Source organism: Geotrypetes seraphini, chromosome 11, assembly GCF_902459505.1.
Source record: "Geotrypetes seraphini chromosome 11, aGeoSer1.1, whole genome shotgun sequence".
Lineage (NCBI taxonomy): Eukaryota > Metazoa > Chordata > Amphibia > Gymnophiona > Dermophiidae > Geotrypetes > Geotrypetes seraphini.
In genome coordinates, this window is record NC_047094.1 from 54,338,839 (window position 1) to 54,359,506 (window position 20,668).

The window sequence follows — 20,668 nt, forward strand, 5'->3', positions numbered from 1 at the left end:
TCTCGATTACATTCTTCAATGCTATCCATGCACTTTTCTCATGTCCTTGAAAGACTTTAACGTGCCTGTCTCTCAATAATTCTCTTATTTGTTTGCCCACTGCATTTCCACTCCTTCCAAAAGTCCCCATCAAGACAACAATTCCTTGACATAACCCCCATCCGAACAAAGTTCAACCAGAAGCTATAAATAATCTTCTTAACCCTTATATTCCTTCTAGGTCCCTAAGATCAACAGCTAATAACCTTTTCTCTATACCGTCACTGAAGTTTATATATACAATGAGATCTACCATCTTCTCTGTCACTGCCCCCTCTCTTTGGAATAGTATTCCAAATTATTTATGCGAAGAATCAAATCTTAATAACTTTAAGACGAAGCTAAAGACATTTCTCTTCCTTGATGCCTTTGAGGCCTAACTGTCCTTTTAAGGGCAATTGAGTGAAAATACTATTGAATTTACAGCAGCCCTCCCTCTTGTTTTTTTCTTAATTGTTTTCTTTTACTTTGCCTAATGTAGTTCTTGCCTTTTACCTTATGTTCTTGTTTGTCTGTGTTTTTATAGTTATAGTTTGGTGACGTATCGTCACTTCAAACTTGTATTTTAGCTAAAGTTTGTCCTTTGTTTTTACAAATTTGTACACCGTCTAGAAGGCTGATTGGGTGGTATAAGAAATTTTAAATAAACTTGAAAGTTAGTTTTTTTAAAGTCTAGTCTTTGCTTTTGAATGAGCCCTCTCTATACCCATCTTAATATTAAACTGTACGATGCAGTGATCACTGGATGTTAGATGATCACCCACTGTAACATCAGAAACACTTTCCCCATTTGTAAGCACTAAGTCCAGTATAACTCCATCCTGCATGGGTTCCATTACCAACTGCTGGAACAGTTCTTGTAGAGAATCCAGAATTTTCCTACTTCTAGAAGACCCTGCTATAGGGATACCCCAATCAACATCCGGCATGTTAAAATAACCTATTAGTAAAACTTTCCCTTTTTTAGATATATTCTGAATGTCTACTATTAAATCTCTGTCCACTTCTTCTGTGAAGGAGGCCTGTATATCACACCAATGTAAATCTATATTCACCACTCCCTCTTTCCAAATTGATCCAGTGACTCTTCCTTTTGCCCTGCAGATCCTGCAATTGTGTGGCTTTAATATGATTTTTTAAATATTACGCTACTCCCCCTCCTTTTCTTCCTACCTTGTCTTTCCTGAACAGATTATATGCCAGTATAACTACATCCCAGTCATGGTTCTCTGTTAATGCCACTATATCCAACTCCTCTTCTTCCATCACAGCTTCTGGATCCAGAATCTTGTTTCCCATCCTTCGAGCATTAGTATATACTGCTTTCCAGACATTGCTCCCCTTTCCCATCTGTGTATAGGTTTCCAGTGATTTACTTACCTCAGGGCTTATACTCACCGCGGGGGCTTTGATCACCCTGCCCCATCACTTCTAGTTTAAAGCTCTCTTCAGTAGATTATCCAGCCTGCTGCCAAAGACAACTTCTTCCCTTCTTTGATAGATGCACACCATCTCTGCTCAGCAGGCCTTTGAAAATCATCCCATGGTCCATGTTACATGCTTGACACCCTCGGCGTGAGAGAAGACTCGAAATGGCCCAAAGTCCCGAAAAACGGTTCTTTGAGAAAAGAAAAAATTCTTAAAGAAAATGATATAAAAGCGTAAACTATAATGAAAAATAAACTGGGAAGGCAGAACATATGAAATTTTTGGCGCTTTGGAAAAACTCCACAAAACTCCAGCTGCTTAGCTCTGCATAAGACTAAGAACTTATGGTTCTGTGAGCCAACATCAGGCGCAAAGGCACAGTATGGGCAGTCTCAAGACTTAATGGGATGGTACACTTTAGCACTGTCTGCCTGCTTGTCCTGGGATAAAATAAGCTAGGAATTTTATATATACTAAATGGCATATATCAATGTTCTGAGAAGTAATTCTAACGAGGGAAAGTATGTGCTTTCCTTTAGAACATTTGTATAACCTACATACATGCCTATTGCACAATTCAAGAAACCTGATAGATAACACCCAAAGTGCTTGATAGTATAGGGAGTTGTATCGTATTGAGATGACAGACTTCATTTGTGGCATAGTTATTTGTGAACATAAGTATCCAAGCTCTTCGTATTTGTTTTTAAGAAAGTTTCTCTGGATGTGTTATAGAACCTGAGTTTCAGTTGCAATTTCACAGATTTCAAATTTCACTCCCATTCACAAAATAGCTTGGATGAAGTCATTCATAAGAACAGCCTTACTGGGTCAGACCAATGGTCCATCCATCAAGCCCAGTAGCCCGTTCACATGGTGACCAATTCAGGTCACTAGTACCCGGCCAAAACCCAAGGAATATCAATATTCCATGCTACTGATACAGGGCTAGCAGTGGCTTCCCCCATGTCTTTCTCAATAACAGATTATGGACTTTTCCTCCAGAAACCTGTCCAAATCTTTCTTAAAACCAGCTACGCTATCTGCTCTTAACACACCCTCTGGCAACGCGTTCCAGAGCTTAACTATTCTTAATGTGAATTTTTACTGGTTGGTTCAAATGGGCCAGTGAGTTTTTATTGCATAGAAGGATCTTGTGACTTTTTATTACACTGCCTTTCTAGCTTTGCCCCTGTTGTCATCCCAAATACTTTTTTAGTTAGAGAAACTACAGTTAATGCACATGTTAGGAAACTACAGCACATAGCCCTAACCTAGAGAATGACATGGTGAGAGAATTCATCACCGCTCCCATCATCCTCATTTTTTAAGAAGAGAGGGAAGAATCGGGCACAACCACTGACCCTGAAGCCTTGCATTAAAGAATGCTGATTTAGAAGGACTGAGGTAGAGACAGACACTAAAGAATAATATGGGATGGTTTCCTGTGGTTATCTGCGGGGACGGTGATTAATTTTCTCACCGTGTCACTCTACCCTAACCCATAGCTTATTACATCAGCCCCTGGGTGACTTTGAAAGAAAAATGTACCTTACTGGCCATTGCAATTAAACTGAACCATGTACAGTATTTGACTATTTTACAAAACATTCTTTTAATAACATTTTGTTTTTAGAGTAAAATTATCTCTGCATTTACTAAAATCAGTGAACCTGAACTAATTTATATAGCATTAAACAACTTTGAACTTCTGAATTCTTTTAACTACCCAATTCCAAAAGGGAAACCTTTCAGCAAATCCTGCTTTTAAACATTTATCCCAAAAATCGTGTGGGATTTGTAGTGCATAATCAAGAACTATGAGTTTCATAATACAACTGCATAAAGTCAGATCAAACTAATCTCACGTTTTCCTCACTCAATTGTGCATATTGGAAGCTGCTATTTTTTAAACTCTGAAACACCAGGAAGAATTACTGTGTCGTGATCAGGTACTGAACGCTCCAACAGCTGGCAGCACGCCACACTATAGCAGCTACCTAGGAAAAAGACTAGTTCTCTTTGCACATGTGGAATTTATACCCCTTTTCAACCATTTTATTGATTCTTCCTTGTAACAACATCCCATTATAACAAAACAGGCCAAATACCCAAATATTTTTAAAGAACAATTACAAAGACTATAGCGTACTGAAAAGGAGGTAGACTACCACCACCAGCCTACCTATAAAATTGAATACTACTATTACAACCATAACAGTGTAGAGTAGACGGACTCCTCTTTTGGAAAACGAGCCAATCCACAAGCACGCGTGTTTCGAATTCGCATCCAGTCACAACCAATAGCGTCATAGCGCTTACAATTCTAACGACCCTAGCCAACCTCCCTCAGTCCCTCCCCTTCACCTCAATTCTGAGCTACACTCGCAACGTCGCGCCCCTCCCGATGGTCTCCTATTTCCGTCCCGCCTCTCTGTTGTCCAGACTGGCCAATTATGATCCGTCTTAAGTTTTAAAAAATCCGCGGGGCGGGCCGTAAGTTCCCCCAGATAGGCGCGAGAGGTTGCGTTTAGGTAGCGGGGGCGTGGCGTGCTCTGGGTCATTTTATCACGGCTTAACTGGTAGCCGTTTACTTTCCCTGTGTCTTTCTCTCACTATAGTTGAATTTAAATATATTGTATATTGTTTTGCTTAATAAAAATAAGTACAATTAAGTAAACGTTTACATTCCTTTCAACTGGCTAGTTATTTGTCCTTTCTGGTAGTTAAAACGCCGACCGGGATTGTGAGGCGCTTAGGTTAAAGATGAAAGTTGGCGGTAAGTGTCTTATTTCTCGGGGCTTTTTTCCCTGGTAATAATTTTGAATAATTTTATCTGGTTTTTGTAACTAATGGGGAGGTAAATAATAGGGAAGATAAGTAATGGTCCTATTGCTTTATCAATGAGTTTGTATATATAATGCTGGGAATGAATGTGAACATGATTTCTGTGAGTTAACTTGTTATTTTCCGTGTTGAGTAGAAGGGGAAGCCACATACATATCCGGTTATCTGAGTGGGTGACTTTAAATGTAAAATTGAGCATGTTTTCTGAAATCTGTTCGGAGAGACTAGGGACATAAACATGTGCAGTATTTAATGGTGTTGGTTTTGAACGCATTGGCATTCATCAGTGGCTCTGGTAAAATATACCTTTTACATAACTAAAATATAAACATTAAAATGGCCTTATTTCTTAAGATTGTTTTGTTATTTCATAATCTAAAGTACTGCCTGTTCTAGGAAATTGTCAATACCCTACCTTATATAACAAAACAAACTAGATTTGCTGCAGAATCAAATATACAGATTATTTTCTATTTGCTGATTTATTTTTTAGTGCATCATATTGGTAGCATGTTGTTTGTGATTGTCAGTTTGTGGCTTAGGGTGAAACTAATTACTGTATATGTATGGTTCAGACGGAATTCTAAGTCTTGAAACTAAAACACTTCCCAAATTAATTTTGCTTGTACTGTACATGTCTTTAACAGCACCTAAGGACAGTTACATTGTAAAACAATCATAACAAATATAATCCACCAATCCAACCTCACTAACATCCTTTCTGTAGCAAAACCATAGGATTTATACTGTAGCTGTTACTTCCCTGTAGTGGTGAACTTTGCGGAAGAGTTATGCTCATAATTTTCAGCTCCTCCCTTGCAGTAGTGGAGAACAGCTCCCCCTTCAATTTTTCCTTATGCAAGCTAACTGAGTATAGAAACATAGAAGATGACGGCAGAAAAGGGCTACAGCGCATCAAGTCTGCTTACCCACCCCCTGTCTATGCCCTAATGACCCAATTTCCTTATCTTGACCCTCGTAGGGATCCCACATGGGTATCCCATTTATTCTTAAAGTCTGGCACGCTGTCTGCCTCGATCACCTGCACTGGAAGCTTGTTCCAATGATCAACCACTCTCTCTGTGAAGAAATACTTTCTGGTGTCGCCATGAAATTTTCCGCCCCCGAGTTTGAGCGGGTGCCCTCTTGTGGCAGAGGGTCCCTTGAGAAACAAAATATCATCTTCCACTTCGACACGTCCCATGAGGTACTTACCGTATTTTCACTCATATACCACGCACCCGTGTAAAACGCGCACATGGGTATAGCATGGGGAACAGAAGATTATCTCGGAAAGAGCGAGACCAGAAGGCTTTGAGCATGCGCAAATGCTCAAAGCCTAGTCCAGCCCGACATAGGAAGAAGGAGGATCTCTCTCGCACTGTCCAGCCCAACCCAACGAGGGAGGATCTTCGGGCACTGGCACATCCTGTGCATTGGTTCTGGTGCCCAATCGGGTAAGAGTTGTCTTTGCAGTGCTGGGGGGGATGTAGGATCGCGGGGGAGGGGGGTGACGCGAGCGGGTGGGAGGATGCCGGTTTGCAGGGGGAATGCCGGATCAGAATGAAAAAAAATTTGTACAACGCGCTCACACGTATAGTGCGCATGGTTATGCATGGTTTGTAAAATCGTGTATAACGCGTGCGTTATATGTGTGAAAATACGGTAAATGTTTCGATCATGTCTCCCCTCTCCCTACATTCCTCGAGAGTGTAGAGCTGCAGTTTGTTCAGTCTCTCTTCGTACGAGAGACCCTTGAGCCCTGAGATCATCCTGGTGGCCGTCCACTGAACTGATTCAATTCTGCGCACATCTTTACTGTAATGTGGCCTCCAGAATTGCATACAGTACTCCAGATGAGGTCTCACCATGGCCCTGTACAACGGCATTATGACTTCAGGCTTTCGGCTGACGAAACTTCTATTGATACAAGCCAATATCTGCCTTGCCTTAGATGAAGCCTTCTCCACTTGATTGGCAGTTTTCATGTCTGCACTGATGATTACTCCTAAATCTCGTTCTGCTGAAGTCCTAGTTAAAGTTTCTCCGTTCAAGAAGTACGTCCTGCATGGATTTCCGCTTCCGAGGTGCATGACCTTACATTTCTTAGCATTGAAGCCTAGCTGCCAGGTTGAGGACCAACTTTCCAAAGTAAGCAGGTCCTGCGCCACATAATTCTGTAAACTGCATTCATTTACTATATTACATAGTTTGGCGTCATCGGCGAATAGTGTTATTTTACCTTGAAGCCCTTGAGTCAGATCCCCTATGAATATGTTGAAAAGGACTGGGCCCAGGACCGAGCCCTGCGGCACTCCACTGGTCACCTCCGATGTTTTAGAGAGGGTACCATTAACCACCACCCTCTGAAGTCTGCCACTCAGCCAATCATTGACCCATGCAGTTAGTGTCTCTCCTAACTCCATCGATTCCATCTTGCTTAGCAGCCTGCGGTGTGGGACACTGTCAAAAGCTTTACTGAAGTCCAGGTACACGACGTCCAAAGACTCCCAAGTCCAACTTTCTTGTTACCCAGTCAAAGAAGCTGATGAGATGGCTTGGCAGGACCTACCCTTGGTGAATCCATGCTGACTGGGATCCCGAAGATTCCCTTCATTCAAGATCTTGTCCAATTTCCTTTTAATTAGTGTTTCCATGAGTTTGCACACTATTGATGTGAGACTCACCGGTCTATAATTCGCAGCCTCTGCCCTGCAACCCTTTTTATGCAGAGTAACGACATTAGCTAATTTCCAGTCCAGGGGAACTTTCCCCTTACTTAGGGAGAGATTGAATAGCTCAGCCAACGGTTTCGCCAGGACATTGCTCAATTCTCTGAGCATTCTTGGGTGCAAATTGTCTGGTCCCATGGCTTTGTTCACCTTGAGTCTTGATCTGATCTGCCCTGCTTTCTTTATTATTTTGGGGTATTTTTTTCATTATCCCAGGACAAGCAGGCAGCATATTCTCGACATGTGGTTGACGTCATCCACAGAGCCCCGTCGCGGACAGCTTTTCAAGCAAACTTGATTGAAGCTCTCAAGTTTGCTAGTGCTGCACCGTGCATGCGTGTGCCTTCCCGCTCAGCTAGAGGGTGCGTCTCCTCAACATGGTCCTCAGTTCTTAGTTTTCCGCGGAGCCAGAAAGCCCTGTCTCTCTTCTCTGCGATCCTGTGCCTTTCTTGCACCACGTCTTGTTTTCGAGTCGGAAGTCGCTGTGCCCTGCGCCTTTATTGTTTTCTTTAAAAAAAAAAAAAAATCAGAAAAATAATTTTTTTGTTTTTGTTTCTCCGTGTCCGGGGCGTCCCGGTCTTTTTGTGGCCGCTCGGCCTCGTCTATGCCGCTGCTCTCTCTCCTTACTTATGTCCCGGCCTCTCACCGGGATTAAAAAGTACACACAGTGCGGTCGGGTTATCTCTATCACTGACCCGCACCATTGGTGTATCCTTTGCCTCGGTTTCGATCATCCTTCGGACTCTTGTCCTCGTTGTGCTACCCTTCATTCTCGGGCTCTTCATCGGCGTCGGGCGAAGATTCTGGACCTCTTCGCCATGGAAGCTAGTGACGCCTCGACCCCGGTCTCGGCCTCGGTCCTTGACGTCGACCTCGAAGACCTCGGTCCCGAGCAAGTCTCCCTCGACCTCAAAGTCCTCAGGGGCCCCAGATCCAAAGACCTCGGCTTCGGGTAAGTCTCCTCTTCCTCCTTCAGGTTCAGCTCAGCTACCAAAGAAGCCTTCCTCGGAGTCTCTGGCCACCCAGGCAGCGAGTGTAGTCCTGCCGGCCTCAAAGAGACCTACCCCCAAGCATGCCTCCACTTTAAGGGAATACTCTACATCGAGGTCGGCCTCTGTTCGAATGCAAGGTTCGTCCGAATCCTATGGTCTCCGTGCTGATGTTCGAGTATATGCTTAAGGCTATTTTAACCTCGCAGATCTCCTTGGCTTTGGCCTAGCTTGCCCTGGCTTCAACCTCGCTCATTGCGGACCAGCCTGAGCATTGCGCCAAGGGCTCTCGAGGCAGGTTGCGTCGGTCTCGACGCTTGTCCTCGAGTGATTCCTTGCCGGTTACCTCGAGCCGGGCTTCACCCACCACCCGGCCTCGTGCGAAGCACCGGTCGAGACGTGCCTCGTCCTCGAGACGGAGAACTGCGAAGCGACCCAGGGATTCTCCCCTGAGACGGGGTAGGTCTCCGGGCCCCCGCACTACAGGGTTCATTAAGCTGTCGGACCTCGTACTGTCTGACCCCTCTTCTCCCGCCCCGGTCCGCCAGGGTCGGCGGATCGCTTCCCCCCGGGGCTCACCAGAGCGGGCTGCTCGGATCTCCATTCCTCGGACCGTGGGGTCTTCACCTTCCCGGGTCCCTCGATGCAAGCATTCATCGACTCCTCTTCGTTCCTTTAGTGTGGCCTCCTTGATGTCCATGCTTGTGGACACGGATATCCGGGCACAGTATTCGAGGGAGGCATCCCCCTCATTTTCTGCTGCCCCGAAGTCTCGCTCGGCTTCCCCCCGGGGGTGGGGGGGGTCTTATGCGAACAAGCTGTCCTCCTTCACCAGATTTGTGATGGACATGGGCAAGGCACTACAATTGGATCTCCAATCTGATTCCAGGTACACCCGGGAATATTACATAGTAACCTAGTAGATGACGGCAGATAAAGACCGAATGGTCCATCCAGTCTGCCCAACCTGATTCAATTTAAATTTTTATTTTTATTTTTTTTAAATTTTTCTTCTTAGCTATTTCTGGGCAAGAATCCAAAGCTTTACCCGGTACTGTGCTTGGGTTCCAACTGCCAAAATCTCTGTTAAGACTTACTCCAGCCCATCTACACCCTCCCAGCCATTGAAGCCCTCCCCTGCCCATCCTCCACCAAACAGCCATACACAGACACAGACCGTGCAAGTCTGCCCAGTAACTGGCCTAGTTCAATATTTAATATTATTTTCTGATTCTAAATCTTCTGTGTTCATCCCACGCTTCTTTGAACTCAGTCACAGTTTTACTCTCCACCACCTCTCTCGGGAGCGCATTCCAGGCATCTACTACCCTCTCCGTAAAGTAGAATTTCCTAACATTGCCCCTGAATCTACCACCCCTCAACCTCAAATTATGTCCTCTGGTTTTACCATTTTCCTTTCTCTGGAAAAGATTTTGTTCTACGTTAATACCCTTCAAGTATTTGAACGTCTGAATCATATCTCCCCTGTCTCTCCTTTCCTCTAGGGTATACATATTCAGGGCTTCCAGTCTCTCCTCATACGTCTTCTGGCGCAAGCCTCCTATCATTTTCGTCGCCCTCCTCTGGACCGCCTCAAGTCTTCTTACGTCTTTCGCCAGATACGGTCTCCAAAACTGAACACAATACTCCAATATTTGGAGGAGATGGAGCTTCCTTATCCTCCTAAGGAATCTCTTCGCTTCCCCTTGAATCCGGTCTTGCAGCAGACTTTCTTCCGGAATCTGGAGACTCCTTATGATATCCCGGCCATTCCGTCCAAAATGGAGTCCAGGTACCGGACAGTCCCCTGTAAGGGATTTGAGAAGGCTCAACTCTCCCACCAATCCCTAGTGATGGAGTCTTCCCTGAAGAAGTCCAATCCTTCTCGAGTCTACGAAGCTGTACCCCCGGGCCGGGAGGGCCGGACTATGGACAAGTTTGGCAGGCGCCTGTACCAAAACTCGATGATGGCCAAAAGGGTTCTGAACTACAACTTTACGTTCACTTCCTATCTCAAACTGTGCATTAAATCTATGCCCTCTTTTCTGGATGATCTGCCGATCCGTTGCCAGGTGGAATTTCGCCGGCTCCTGGATACCTTGTCGCAGATTCGACTTTATATGCTTCAGGCGTCATATGATGCCTTTGAGCTCTTCTCCAGGGTCTCCGCCTTTGCAGTAGCCATGCGCCGCCTGGCTTGGCTTCGCATCGTGGATATGGACCCGAATCTGCAGGACCGGCTGGCGCATCTCCCGTGCTTGGGCAACGAACTCTTTGATGACTCTATCGAGGCAGCCACCAAACGCCTGTCTGAGCATGAAAGTTCCTTCGCCTCATTGGTACTCCCCAAGGCGAAGCCCGCTCCTCCGAAGTCGTACAAGTTGCCTCCCCGGCGTTATCCCCAGAAATCGATGCCGGTGTTTTCCAGGCCACCTCCTCGGCGTCAGCAACAACAGAGGCCCCTTGGAAGCCTCAGGCGACGGCTAAGCCTGCGCCGTCCTTTTGACTATCTGGGTTGGGGCAGGCCGGCCCCCTCCGTCCTCGAGCCTTCTCCTCTGCCTATAGGGGGCCGCCTCAGTGCTTTTTCTCACCGTTGGGCTCTGATCACTGCAGACCATTGGGTCCTCTCCGTCATCCGCGAGCGGTATTCTCTGCATTTCCGGGCGCTGCCTCCGGACTGGCCCCCAGGAGAGTGTCCTTCGAACAGAGCGCAACTCCCCCTTCTTCTCCAGGAGGCTCATGCCCTCCTTCGCCTCCGGGCGGTGGAGGTGGTCCCTGTGTGTCAGCAGGGCTCGGGGTTCTACTCCTGGTACTTTCTGGTCCCCAAAAAGACCGGGGATCTGCGCCCTATCCTGGACCTCCAAGAGCTGAACAAGTTCCTGATCAAGGAGAAGTTCCGCATGCTCTCTCTTCCAACATTGTACCCCCTGCTGGACGAGAGGGACTGGCTCTGCTCTTTGGATCTGAAGGAGGCCTACACTCACATTCCGATCCACCTGGCCTTGCCGGTTCCTTCGATTTCAGATGGGAGATCTTCACCTGCAGTATCGGGTCCTCCCGTTCGGGCTCGCTTTGTTCCCCCGGGTCTTCACCAAATGCCTCGTGGTGGTGGCGGGGGCCCTGCGGTCGCAGGGTCTTCAGGTGTTCCAGTACCTTGACGACTGGCTTATCAAAGCCCCGTCGCGAGGGGGGGTTATTTCAGCGAGTCAAGGGACTATTATGTTCCTTCAGCATCTGGGCTTCGAGGTCAACTTTCCAAAGTCCCAGTTGGGCCCCTCTCAGTCTCTGCAGTTCATTGGGGCGGTGCTGGACACGATTTGCCTCCGCTCGTTCCTGCCTCGGTCTCGGCAAACTGCCCTTATTCACTTGTGCCAGAGGGTCGCCCTTCAGTCCACGGTCTCCGCCAAGCAGATGATGATCCTGTTGGGCCACATGGCCTCCACGGTTTATTTGACTCCGTTCGCCAGGCTTCACCTCCGAATACCGCAGTGGACCCTGGCGTCCCAGTGGAGACAGGACCGGGATCCTGCCTCTCAGCGCCTTGCGGTGACTCCCTCCTTAAGGCGTTCACTCAGCTGGTGGACGCACTCTTCCAATCTTTCGAGAGGTTTGCTCTTTCTCATGCCCCCGCCGGGGAAGGTCCTCATAACGGACTCTTCCACGTATACCTGGGGAGCTCATCTCGACGGCCTCGCACCCAGGACCTTTGGTCGAGCGTTGACCGTTGGTGCCACATCAACCTGCTGGAGCTTTGGGCCATTTTCAATGCCCTGGTCGCCTTTGGCCATCTACTTCAGGATCAGGTCGTCCTGGTGTGCACGGACAACCAGGTGGTGATGTATTATGTAAACAAGCAGGGGGGTACGGGTTCCCTGTCTCTGTGTCCTTGGCTCTGGGAGTGGGCGATCAGCCACAACATCTTCCTTCGAGTGGTCTACATCCAGGGAGAACACAACTGCCTGGTGGACAGGTTGAGTCATCTTCTCCAACCTCACGAATGGTCGCTTCATGCCTCGATTCTACGCCAGGTATTTGCTCAATGGGGGACGCCGCAAATAGATCTATTCGCCTCCCGCCTCAACCGCAAGCTGCCTCGCTTCTGTTCCAGGATTTACTCCCCGGATCGTCTCGAGGCGGATGCTTTCCTGCTGGATTGGACGGGCCAGTTCCTCTACGCGTTCCCTCCTTTTCCTTTGATATTGAGGACTCTCGTGCAGCTCAAGTCAGCTCGCGCCACCATGATCCTAATAGCTCCTCGCTGGCCCCGCAGCCGTGGTTCTCCCTTCTCCTTCAACTCAGTGTCAGGGAGCCTCTGCTGCTGCCTGTATTTCCTTCTCTGCTGTCTCAGAGTCGGGGTTCGCTGTTGCATCCCAGTCTGCAGTCTCTACACCTAACAGCTTGGTTCCTCTCCACGTGCCTCCCTCCTTTGGATTCTCTCAGTCGGTGAGGGATGTTCTCGAGGCCTCTCGGAAATCCTCCACTCGCCAATGCTATTCCCAGAAATGGACCAGATTTGCTGCGTGGTGTTCTGAGCACCGTATGGAGCCGCTATCTGCCTCAGGTGGCATGGAAGAAGTGGGCTTTTTGCCAGACGCTTCAAAGATTGCTAGATCTCAATGCAGTAGTGCCTGTGCCTCCGCAGGAGTATGGCACCGGCTGGTATTCAATTTACTTCATGGTGCCCAAGAAAGAAGGGACTTTGGCCCATCTTGGATCTGAAGGAGGTCAATAGGGCTCTGCGAGTTCCATCTTTTCCCATGGAGACCTTGAGATCTGTCATTCTTGCAGTTCAGCTGGGGGAATTTTTGACCTTTCGATCTAATGGAGGCCTACTTGCGTGTTACGATTCGCGCCTCACATCAGCAGTTCCTTCGCTTTGCTATCCTGGGATGGCACTATCAGTTTTGTGCGTTTCCTTTTGGTCTGACCACGGCTCCACAGATGTTCACCAAGATTATGGTGGTCGTTGCAGTGGCCTTGCACAAGGAGGACATTCTGGTTCACCCCTATTTGGACTGGCTGATCCGAGCAAAGGGCTAGATTTATTAACCTTGAGGTTCACAATGCGTCAGATTCACAATGCATCCTCAATAGGGCGATCAGAGTCATGCCCCCAACCAACCGCACGGATCGCTGAAGAGTGATCACGACGCATGTACAGACCATCTTCTTTGCCTGTAGATGGTCTGCGCATGCTTACAGAGCTTGAAAATTTTTTGTTTAAGCTTTTTTTACTTCGAGCCCGTGGTTTTAACCCATTTTAAACTCACCCACTTTAAACTCACAAGTTAAAACCACGGGCTTGCACTGTGGGGAAGGGCAGGAGAGTCAGGGCAGAGAGCAGAGTTGGAAAGGACATGAGCGACTGGTCCTCAGCGGTCGCTTATTTTTTGATCTGCCAGCCCATTTGGTGTTCCTGAAATTTTTTGAGTGAATCGCTGCCTTTCTACATTTGTATGTCATTTCCCCTCATTTGCATGCATGGGTCGGGGTCGCAAAGTGGTTGGGACACGATTAGTGTCCTTAGTGAATCTAGCTCAAAGTCTTTTCAGAAGAATTCCCGAGTTATGGCTCGGCTTGTAGAGTTCCTGCAGTTGCTTTTTGACACCAGCTTGGCAAAGGTCTTGCTGCCAGAGGCCAGAGTGGTCAAGTTGCAGTTGCAAATTCGCCTTCTGATGGCTTCCTGGTATCCTCGGGTGCAGGTTTTTTCCTTCAGGTCTTGGGGTTGATAGCGACTTCCCTGGATGTGGTTCAGTGGGACTGGGTTCATATGTGCCTGCTTCAGCATGTTCTTCTTTAGCAGTGGTTGTCCCAGGTGCACGATTTGGACTCCTGTTCTCTGCTGGGGTAAGTTTGCTGCAGTCTCAGTTGGTGGCTACAGTCTTCCAATCTGGCAAGGAGTGGACCAGGACAGCTGGTCTTCTGAGGAGGCATCTTGGTCAATCAATATTCTGGAGACAAGAGCCATCCGGCTGGCATTGCTAGCATTATTCCAGGACAAGCAGGCAGCCTATTCTCACTTGTGGGTGACGTCATCCATAGAGCCTGGATTCGGACAGCCTCGCAAGCAGACTTGCTTGAAGAAACTCAGAAGTTTCAAGTCTGCCACACATGCGCGTGTGCCTTTCCACCCAGCACAGGGCGTCTCTCCTCAGTTAAGATAGCTAGCAGAGAAGACTACCAGGGGAGGTGGATGGGTTGTAAGAATAGCTGCCTGCTGTCCCTGGATAACAGCTGTAACGGTAAGTAGCTTTATCCCAGGACAAGCAGGCAGCCTATTCTCACATGTGGGTGACCTCCAAGCTAACCAGAATGGGATGGAGGGAATGATGGCAACTTAGGAGAATAAATTTTGTAATACACTCTGGCCAAAATGGCCATCCTGTCTGGAGAAAACATCCAGACAATGATGAGAGGTGAAAGTATGAACCGAGGACCAGGTGGCAGCTTTGCAAATTTCCTCAATAGGAGTGGATCTGAGAAAAGCTACTGAAGCCACCATGGCTCTGATTTTGTGGGTTGTAACTTGACTCTGTAGATGCAGTCCAGCCTGAGCATAGCAGAAAGATATACAAGCAGCCATCCAGTTGGAGATGGTTTGCTTAGAAATCGGATGTCCCAGCTTGTTCGGATCGAAGGAGACAAAATATTGAGGAGCAAATCTGTGTGGTTTAGTGCGTTCTAAGTAGAAAGCCAAAGCACGCTTATAGTCCAGAGTATGAAGAGCTGTTTCTCCAGGATGAGAATGAGGCTTTGGAAAAAAACACTGGAAGTACAATGGATTGATTGAGAAGCAGGGAGAACATGAAGGCAGCGCGAGTTATCACGGAGCCCAGGATGGGCTTCACGATCGACTCGCGTTGCCTTCACGATCTACTGGTTGATTACGATCAACCTTTTGGGCACCCCTGGTCTAAGTACAGGTCTTGCATAACTCAGGTAAGACATCTTATAATGGAATTTATTATATTTTACTTGCTAATACTGGATTGTTGGTTGAACCTTGTCTTAATAATGAATGTGACTGGGTAGACTGTCATTTACTATATTATGCTTAGTCTAATGTTGTCCTTATGCTCTTTGAGAACTGAGGTTGAATTATTGATGTATTAAGTACAATATTATTTTCATTCTGCGTGACTGACTTGCAAAAGTGGAAGAAAATATTTAATTTCAATTTTTATTTACATAAATTTATTTTGCAGTCCTTCACTGTAGATGTTCCAAATGTTTTTCTCTGCCCTCAAAGCGAAGGATAAGAAAACGACCTAAGGTGATGAGTCTGCTGAGCCTACCTGAAGATGTTCTCTTGTACATATTGAAATGCCTTCCTGCTGAGGATATTCTTTCTATTCGAGCTGTAAGTTACTAAAACACATCTATTATTTTAGTATTTTGAGCAGACTATCAACAAGTAGATGACTCATTTCTGAGAGTTTTCCTTTGCAAAAGAAGCAAAAAAAAAAAAAAAAAAAAACCCCAATCAAAAAAAAACCATGCAAAATGTTTGCATTCTGTTTTGCGCTGATGCTTTCTGGGCACGGGAGCACATGTTATGATCCCAGCAAGTGATTAAAGTACCAATGTAGAAGAATGTTGATAATAGGGCATGCTTTGTCGAATCAAAATGAAAACATTGCAGTGTTTTACAAAAATAGCTGTTTAAACTTTAATTTGTGTTTTTCTGTACACAACAAGATTAACTGGACACACAAGTATGTGATGTAATGGCACAGGGATAACACTGTTCTCATAGAGCTCAGAACAAGTGTAAACTGAACATGCATGGCCTTCTTGAATGCAGCAGTTTCATTGATCTCCTTAGTTCCATTGCCCGAAAAGTTAATCCAAATGTGGGAGGGGTTGTGCCTTGATTTATCATGCTGTCTATGGAAAACAATTATAGGCAAGCAACTTTGCTTTTCCTGTTGTCAAGCAAGATGTAACCAAAGATAAGTGGGTGACTCCTGAACACATTCAGTTCTTTAGATAATTTATCCATTATCAAATGATCTACCTAACTGATATGAGAATCTTGCTCAGCTGAATTCATTGTCTGAGGATTGGTCCAAACACTAGAATGAAGTGAAGATACAAAGTGAGGACCAAATAGCTTCTTTGGAAAGGCTTTCCAGGAGAGCAGATTACAAGTTGAGCATCTAACGATTTACATGTATCTACTGTGAGTGAGTGTAACCATGTAGCGTGAGACTGAAATTGTTCTGCATATCATGAGAATTAAATTTGGGTCAGTGAGGTCAGCCCATGAATGATATGACTTTTTTTAAACCCATGTCAACTGAGGAAGCATATCGCTGAAAGGGTATATACTTAAGGGGTGAGTCTGGAACAAGGAGGCATAAGAGAAGGAAAAAGGGGATAAATTACTCCCAAGTCTAAGGCAATACTGCTTTATGGAAAGTGTAGTAGGTATGTAGAAAGGCCTTCAGTGGGGCTAGGAGGCACAACTCTGAATTTTTAAAAAAGTGATTGGATAAGTACAGAGGATCTCTAGAAAGAAGGGATAGTATGGGTGGGTAGGCTGCTTAAGCCCATATGGTCTGTCTGCTGTTTCGGTTAGTGTACCATTTGAGTTAGATAGTTTTGTTTTATGCTATTGTAGAAAGTTTTTTTCAGTCGCTGTTGGCCTCCTTTTTGAAATTTGTATGGGCATGGAGATGGGGAAGTGAGAGGAAAATCTCATTACATAGTTGGGAGTTTGAAATTGAGAGATTGGATTGACAAATGTCTCTTTATCCTATTAGACCAGCCAGATGAATGGGTTATAACCCCCAACTGTCTTCTGGGAACAGTGAATACTGACAGTCTCACTTTTGGGAGAGTAGGCACTGTAGACCAGACTATCAGTAGTTTGGCCACAGGAACCTCTTGCATAACGAGCAGTTATCCTTTTGGTCCGACAAAGGCCAGGGTGCAGGCAGGTAAGCCCAATGAGATGAGGCTGGTCTACTTGTTTCCCCTTCCGGTGGGAGGGCAGCGTCAACAGTTTGTGGAGGAGTGAACCACCATCACATCAGTCAAAGCAGGTCTTAGACATTGTTAGAGACAGCTACCAGCTTGAGTTTTCTGTACTGATCATTCCTGTCTTAGAGTCTCCGCTGTGGAGAGGTGACAAGGAGGTCACCATTCAAGAGATCACAGAATCTTTCCTAGCTCTTCAAGCTGTCAGCCCAGCTCCTCAGGAGCAACAAAGGTAGAGTATCTATTCAATTTACTTTGTGGTGCCTAAGGAGGGCACGTTTCAGATGGTTCTGGACCTCAAGGAGCTAAATTAGTGCCTACGAGTCTGTAAGTTCTGCATGGAGACCTTGAATTTTGTGATTGTCATTTCAGCCTGGAGAGTTCTTCACGGCTCTGGACCTCATGGAGGCATACTTTCATATCCCTATCTGGCCTCATTAGCAATTCCTTAGGTTTGTGGGCAGGCATTTCCAGTTCAAGGGTAGGCCCTTTGGACTGGTCACGGTGCCAAGGACATTCTCCAAGGAGATGGTAGTCGTGGCTGCCTTCTGCAGTGATGGAGGATCAGAGTACATCCTTACCTAGATGACTGGTTGATTTGAGCATCATCATGTTCAGCTGTTGGGATCCATGACAGTGGTGATGGAGATGGGCACGGGCACACATACACCTGCTTCATTGCACCTCTTCATCCATTGGTCTCCAGTGTCCCAAGACTACAATGTTTGACTTCCGTTGTCCATCGATGCTCAGAGGAGCATGAGATGATTGCTAGTGGTCCAGCACTGAAAGGTGGTGACAATGGATGCCAGCATCTTAGGCTGAAGGCTCATTATCTCATTCATCTTGCCCAAAGGATATGGTCCCTGATGGAAGAGTCTTGGCCCATCAACCTCCTGGAATTCAATGCGATCCGGTTGGCCCTGCAGGAGTTTGCTCTGTTTCTCGATTGGGCTCCCTTCACAGTATTTTCAGACAGCACCACAACAGTGGCATATGTCAACGAGCACGGCAGGACTCGTAGCTAGTTGCTGGTGGCCAAAACAGCCCTACTGATGACCTTGGTGGAGAAGCATCTCCTATGCTTGCGGCAGCTCATACTGTAGGATCCTTGAATGTGCAGATTTTCATTCACAACATGCTGGATCCTGGAGAGTGGAAGCTGTTGGATGTGTTAAGGCTGATTGTGCTTTGCTTGGGTCTTCTGGGGTACAGCCTGAAGGCCGCTGGGTGCAATGCCAAGGTTTGCACCGCCTTCAGCCACTGGAAAGAGCCGGCAGTATGAGCCTGAATTCAATTCTTCTGCCCTGGCCATTGGATTCCCTACTGTGTTTCCTCTGTGGCTGGTGGTGGGCCAGGTCATCAGGAGGATTGCATCTCATCCAGGTGTGGTCATTAGAGGCCCCGGATAGGCCTCGGAGACCATGGCATGCGGACATGACATGATTCAGCTTCTGGATGGTCAGCCATTGCCCTTTCGCCTGGGCATTGGTTGCTTCACCAAAATTGAGGTGCAAGGGCTACTTGGAAATGGTCATTGCTGCAAACCAGGAAGCGCTCCACATCAGCCTCTTAAGCAGAGGTTTGGAGGACATTTGAGACCTTATGTGTGGAGAGAGCAGTGTCTCCATTTTTTATTTTGATTGCTCAGATCTTAGCGTTCTTTCAGAGTGGTCTGAATAAGGGTTTGGTTCTAGGCTCACTGAAGGTTTAGGTGGCAGCATTGGCCTGCTTCAGGGGTCAAGTGCAACAAACCTTATTGGTGGTTTATCCAGATGTGGTCTGGTTTTTGAATGAGGTGAGCCACCTGTGGTCCCTGCTCAGGCATGTGTGTCAGGAATGGAATCTCAGCATGGTGTTTCATGCCTTACAGCACTGGTAAAGTTGCCTCACTGCTGGCACCAGCTCTGGAGGGCAGCACTGTATGGACTACACAATGAAAGAAATGGGGAGTGGTAAGGACTCAGAAGTGTAAGTCCTTATCTTTCCCTTTTTCTTCTTCATTTTACCACCGAGAATCTGCTCTAGTAAAAACGCAGAAAGAAAAATATGGAGCAGAAGCAAGAGCCCAACTCAGCGTGACTGCTTAGGTCACCATCTTGGATCTCCTCCATGCCTGAATACCTTTTTAATCTATAAGATGCTATCTATCTCTCTCTTTCTTTTTTTTTTTAAATCAGGGGTACCCTTTGTTAAAGTTAGCTAAAGGGTGAAGAGGTTAACATAGTACAGGTTTCTTTTTTTGCAATGTATTATACTAAGATTAAATGCAGTCAGACAATTTAACTGCATCAAGTATTCTAGTAAAATAATTTAATTTGTAACCGCACATTTATCTTACAACACAGATGCAAGATGACATTCCAGAAGCCTAAGATATTGAGACTTACTCCCCTTTCACCAGCAGCATCACCACTACTACACTAATCAGGAAAGAACCAAAGATGTATGGAATGTAGCCCTGCCCCAACCTATCTGAAGAAATACATCTATTGGACTAGAGCAGGGATCAGCAACCTTTTTAAAGCAAAGCCATTTTATCCTAAATATTTGACCTAAGGTTTACAAAGAGCCTCAATGGGTAGAAAAAGGGGGTTTGAGGTATGATTTTTAATGCGATATGGATATGCATTTAACAGAAAACCAAAATTTAAAGTACTTTATAGAAAATAAAAACAATTTGAGACTTGACACTGTAATTCCACACAGTTGTTTCACATTCCCTGTGGCAAAGAAACAAAGTTCCTAGAAATGATAGGGGACTGCTTCCTAGAACAAATGGTGGGAGAGCCGACGAGGGGGAATGCCACCTTGGACTTGGTCCTAAATGGCATTACTGGTCAGACTAAAGAAGTAGAAGTCATGGTCCCGCTAGGGACGAGCGATCACAACATGATCAACTTTAAACTCGACATTGGGAAGGGGAAATGTATCAAAACCTTAACCACGACCCTCAACTTTAAGAAAGGAAGATATGATAACATGAGAGCCATGCTAAAAAAAACAACTCAAGAAAAGGATGTACACAATTAAAACGATAGACCAGGCATGGTCCCTACTGAAAAATACTATCACAGAAGCACAAAATCTCTACATTCCACAGATAAACAAAGGAGAACCAGCATGGCTTACTAAAGAGGTGAAGGATGCTGTAAGAGAAAAGAAGAACTCCTTTAAAAAAATGGAAACACGAAAGAACAACCGAAGCTTGGAACAGCCACAAAGACGATCAGAAGAAATGTCACAAGGCAGTGAGGGATGCCAAAAAGGTCTATGAGGAGAAAATAGTGCAAGAGGCCAAAAACTTCAAGCCCTTTTTTTAGATACATAAAAGGGAAAAAAACCTGCAAAAGAGGCAGTGGGTCTGCTGGACGACCAGGGAAGAAAAGGGTACATCAAAGAAGATAAAACAAATTGCAGACAGACTAAACTTCTTCTTTGCGTCTGTCTTTACGAAGGAAGACATTACATCAATACCTGAAACAGTAAAAGTGTTCAAGGGAGAAATAGAGGATAGCCTCACCACAGTAGAAGTGGATTTGGACCAGATGTATTACCAGATCGACAAACTTAAAAGTGACAAATCCCCTGGACCGGATGGAATTCACCTGAGAGTATTAAAGGAACTGAAGGTAGAAATCGGAGAACTAC

The 20,668-nt window shown here is 46.0% G+C and overlaps 1 protein-coding gene across 3 annotated transcripts in view; it reads left to right on the forward strand.

Annotated features, from left to right (window-relative positions):
* The first annotated feature begins 3,928 nt into the window (after positions 1 to 3,928).
* Positions 3,929 to 20,668, forward strand: part of CCNF (cyclin F) — a 218,704-nt gene continuing 201,964 nt past the window's right edge. For 2 of the 3 annotated variants that reach the window (XM_033914689.1, XM_033914691.1), the window contains exons 1-2: positions 3,929 to 4,246; positions 15,241 to 15,395. In XM_033914689.1, the coding sequence (XP_033770580.1) occupies positions 4,234 to 4,246; positions 15,241 to 15,395 (168 nt within the window). In that variant the 5' untranslated portion in view covers positions 3,929 to 4,233. The remainder of the gene's footprint in view (positions 4,247 to 15,240; positions 15,396 to 20,668) is intronic. The other variant, XM_033914692.1, reaches the window with a different exon arrangement.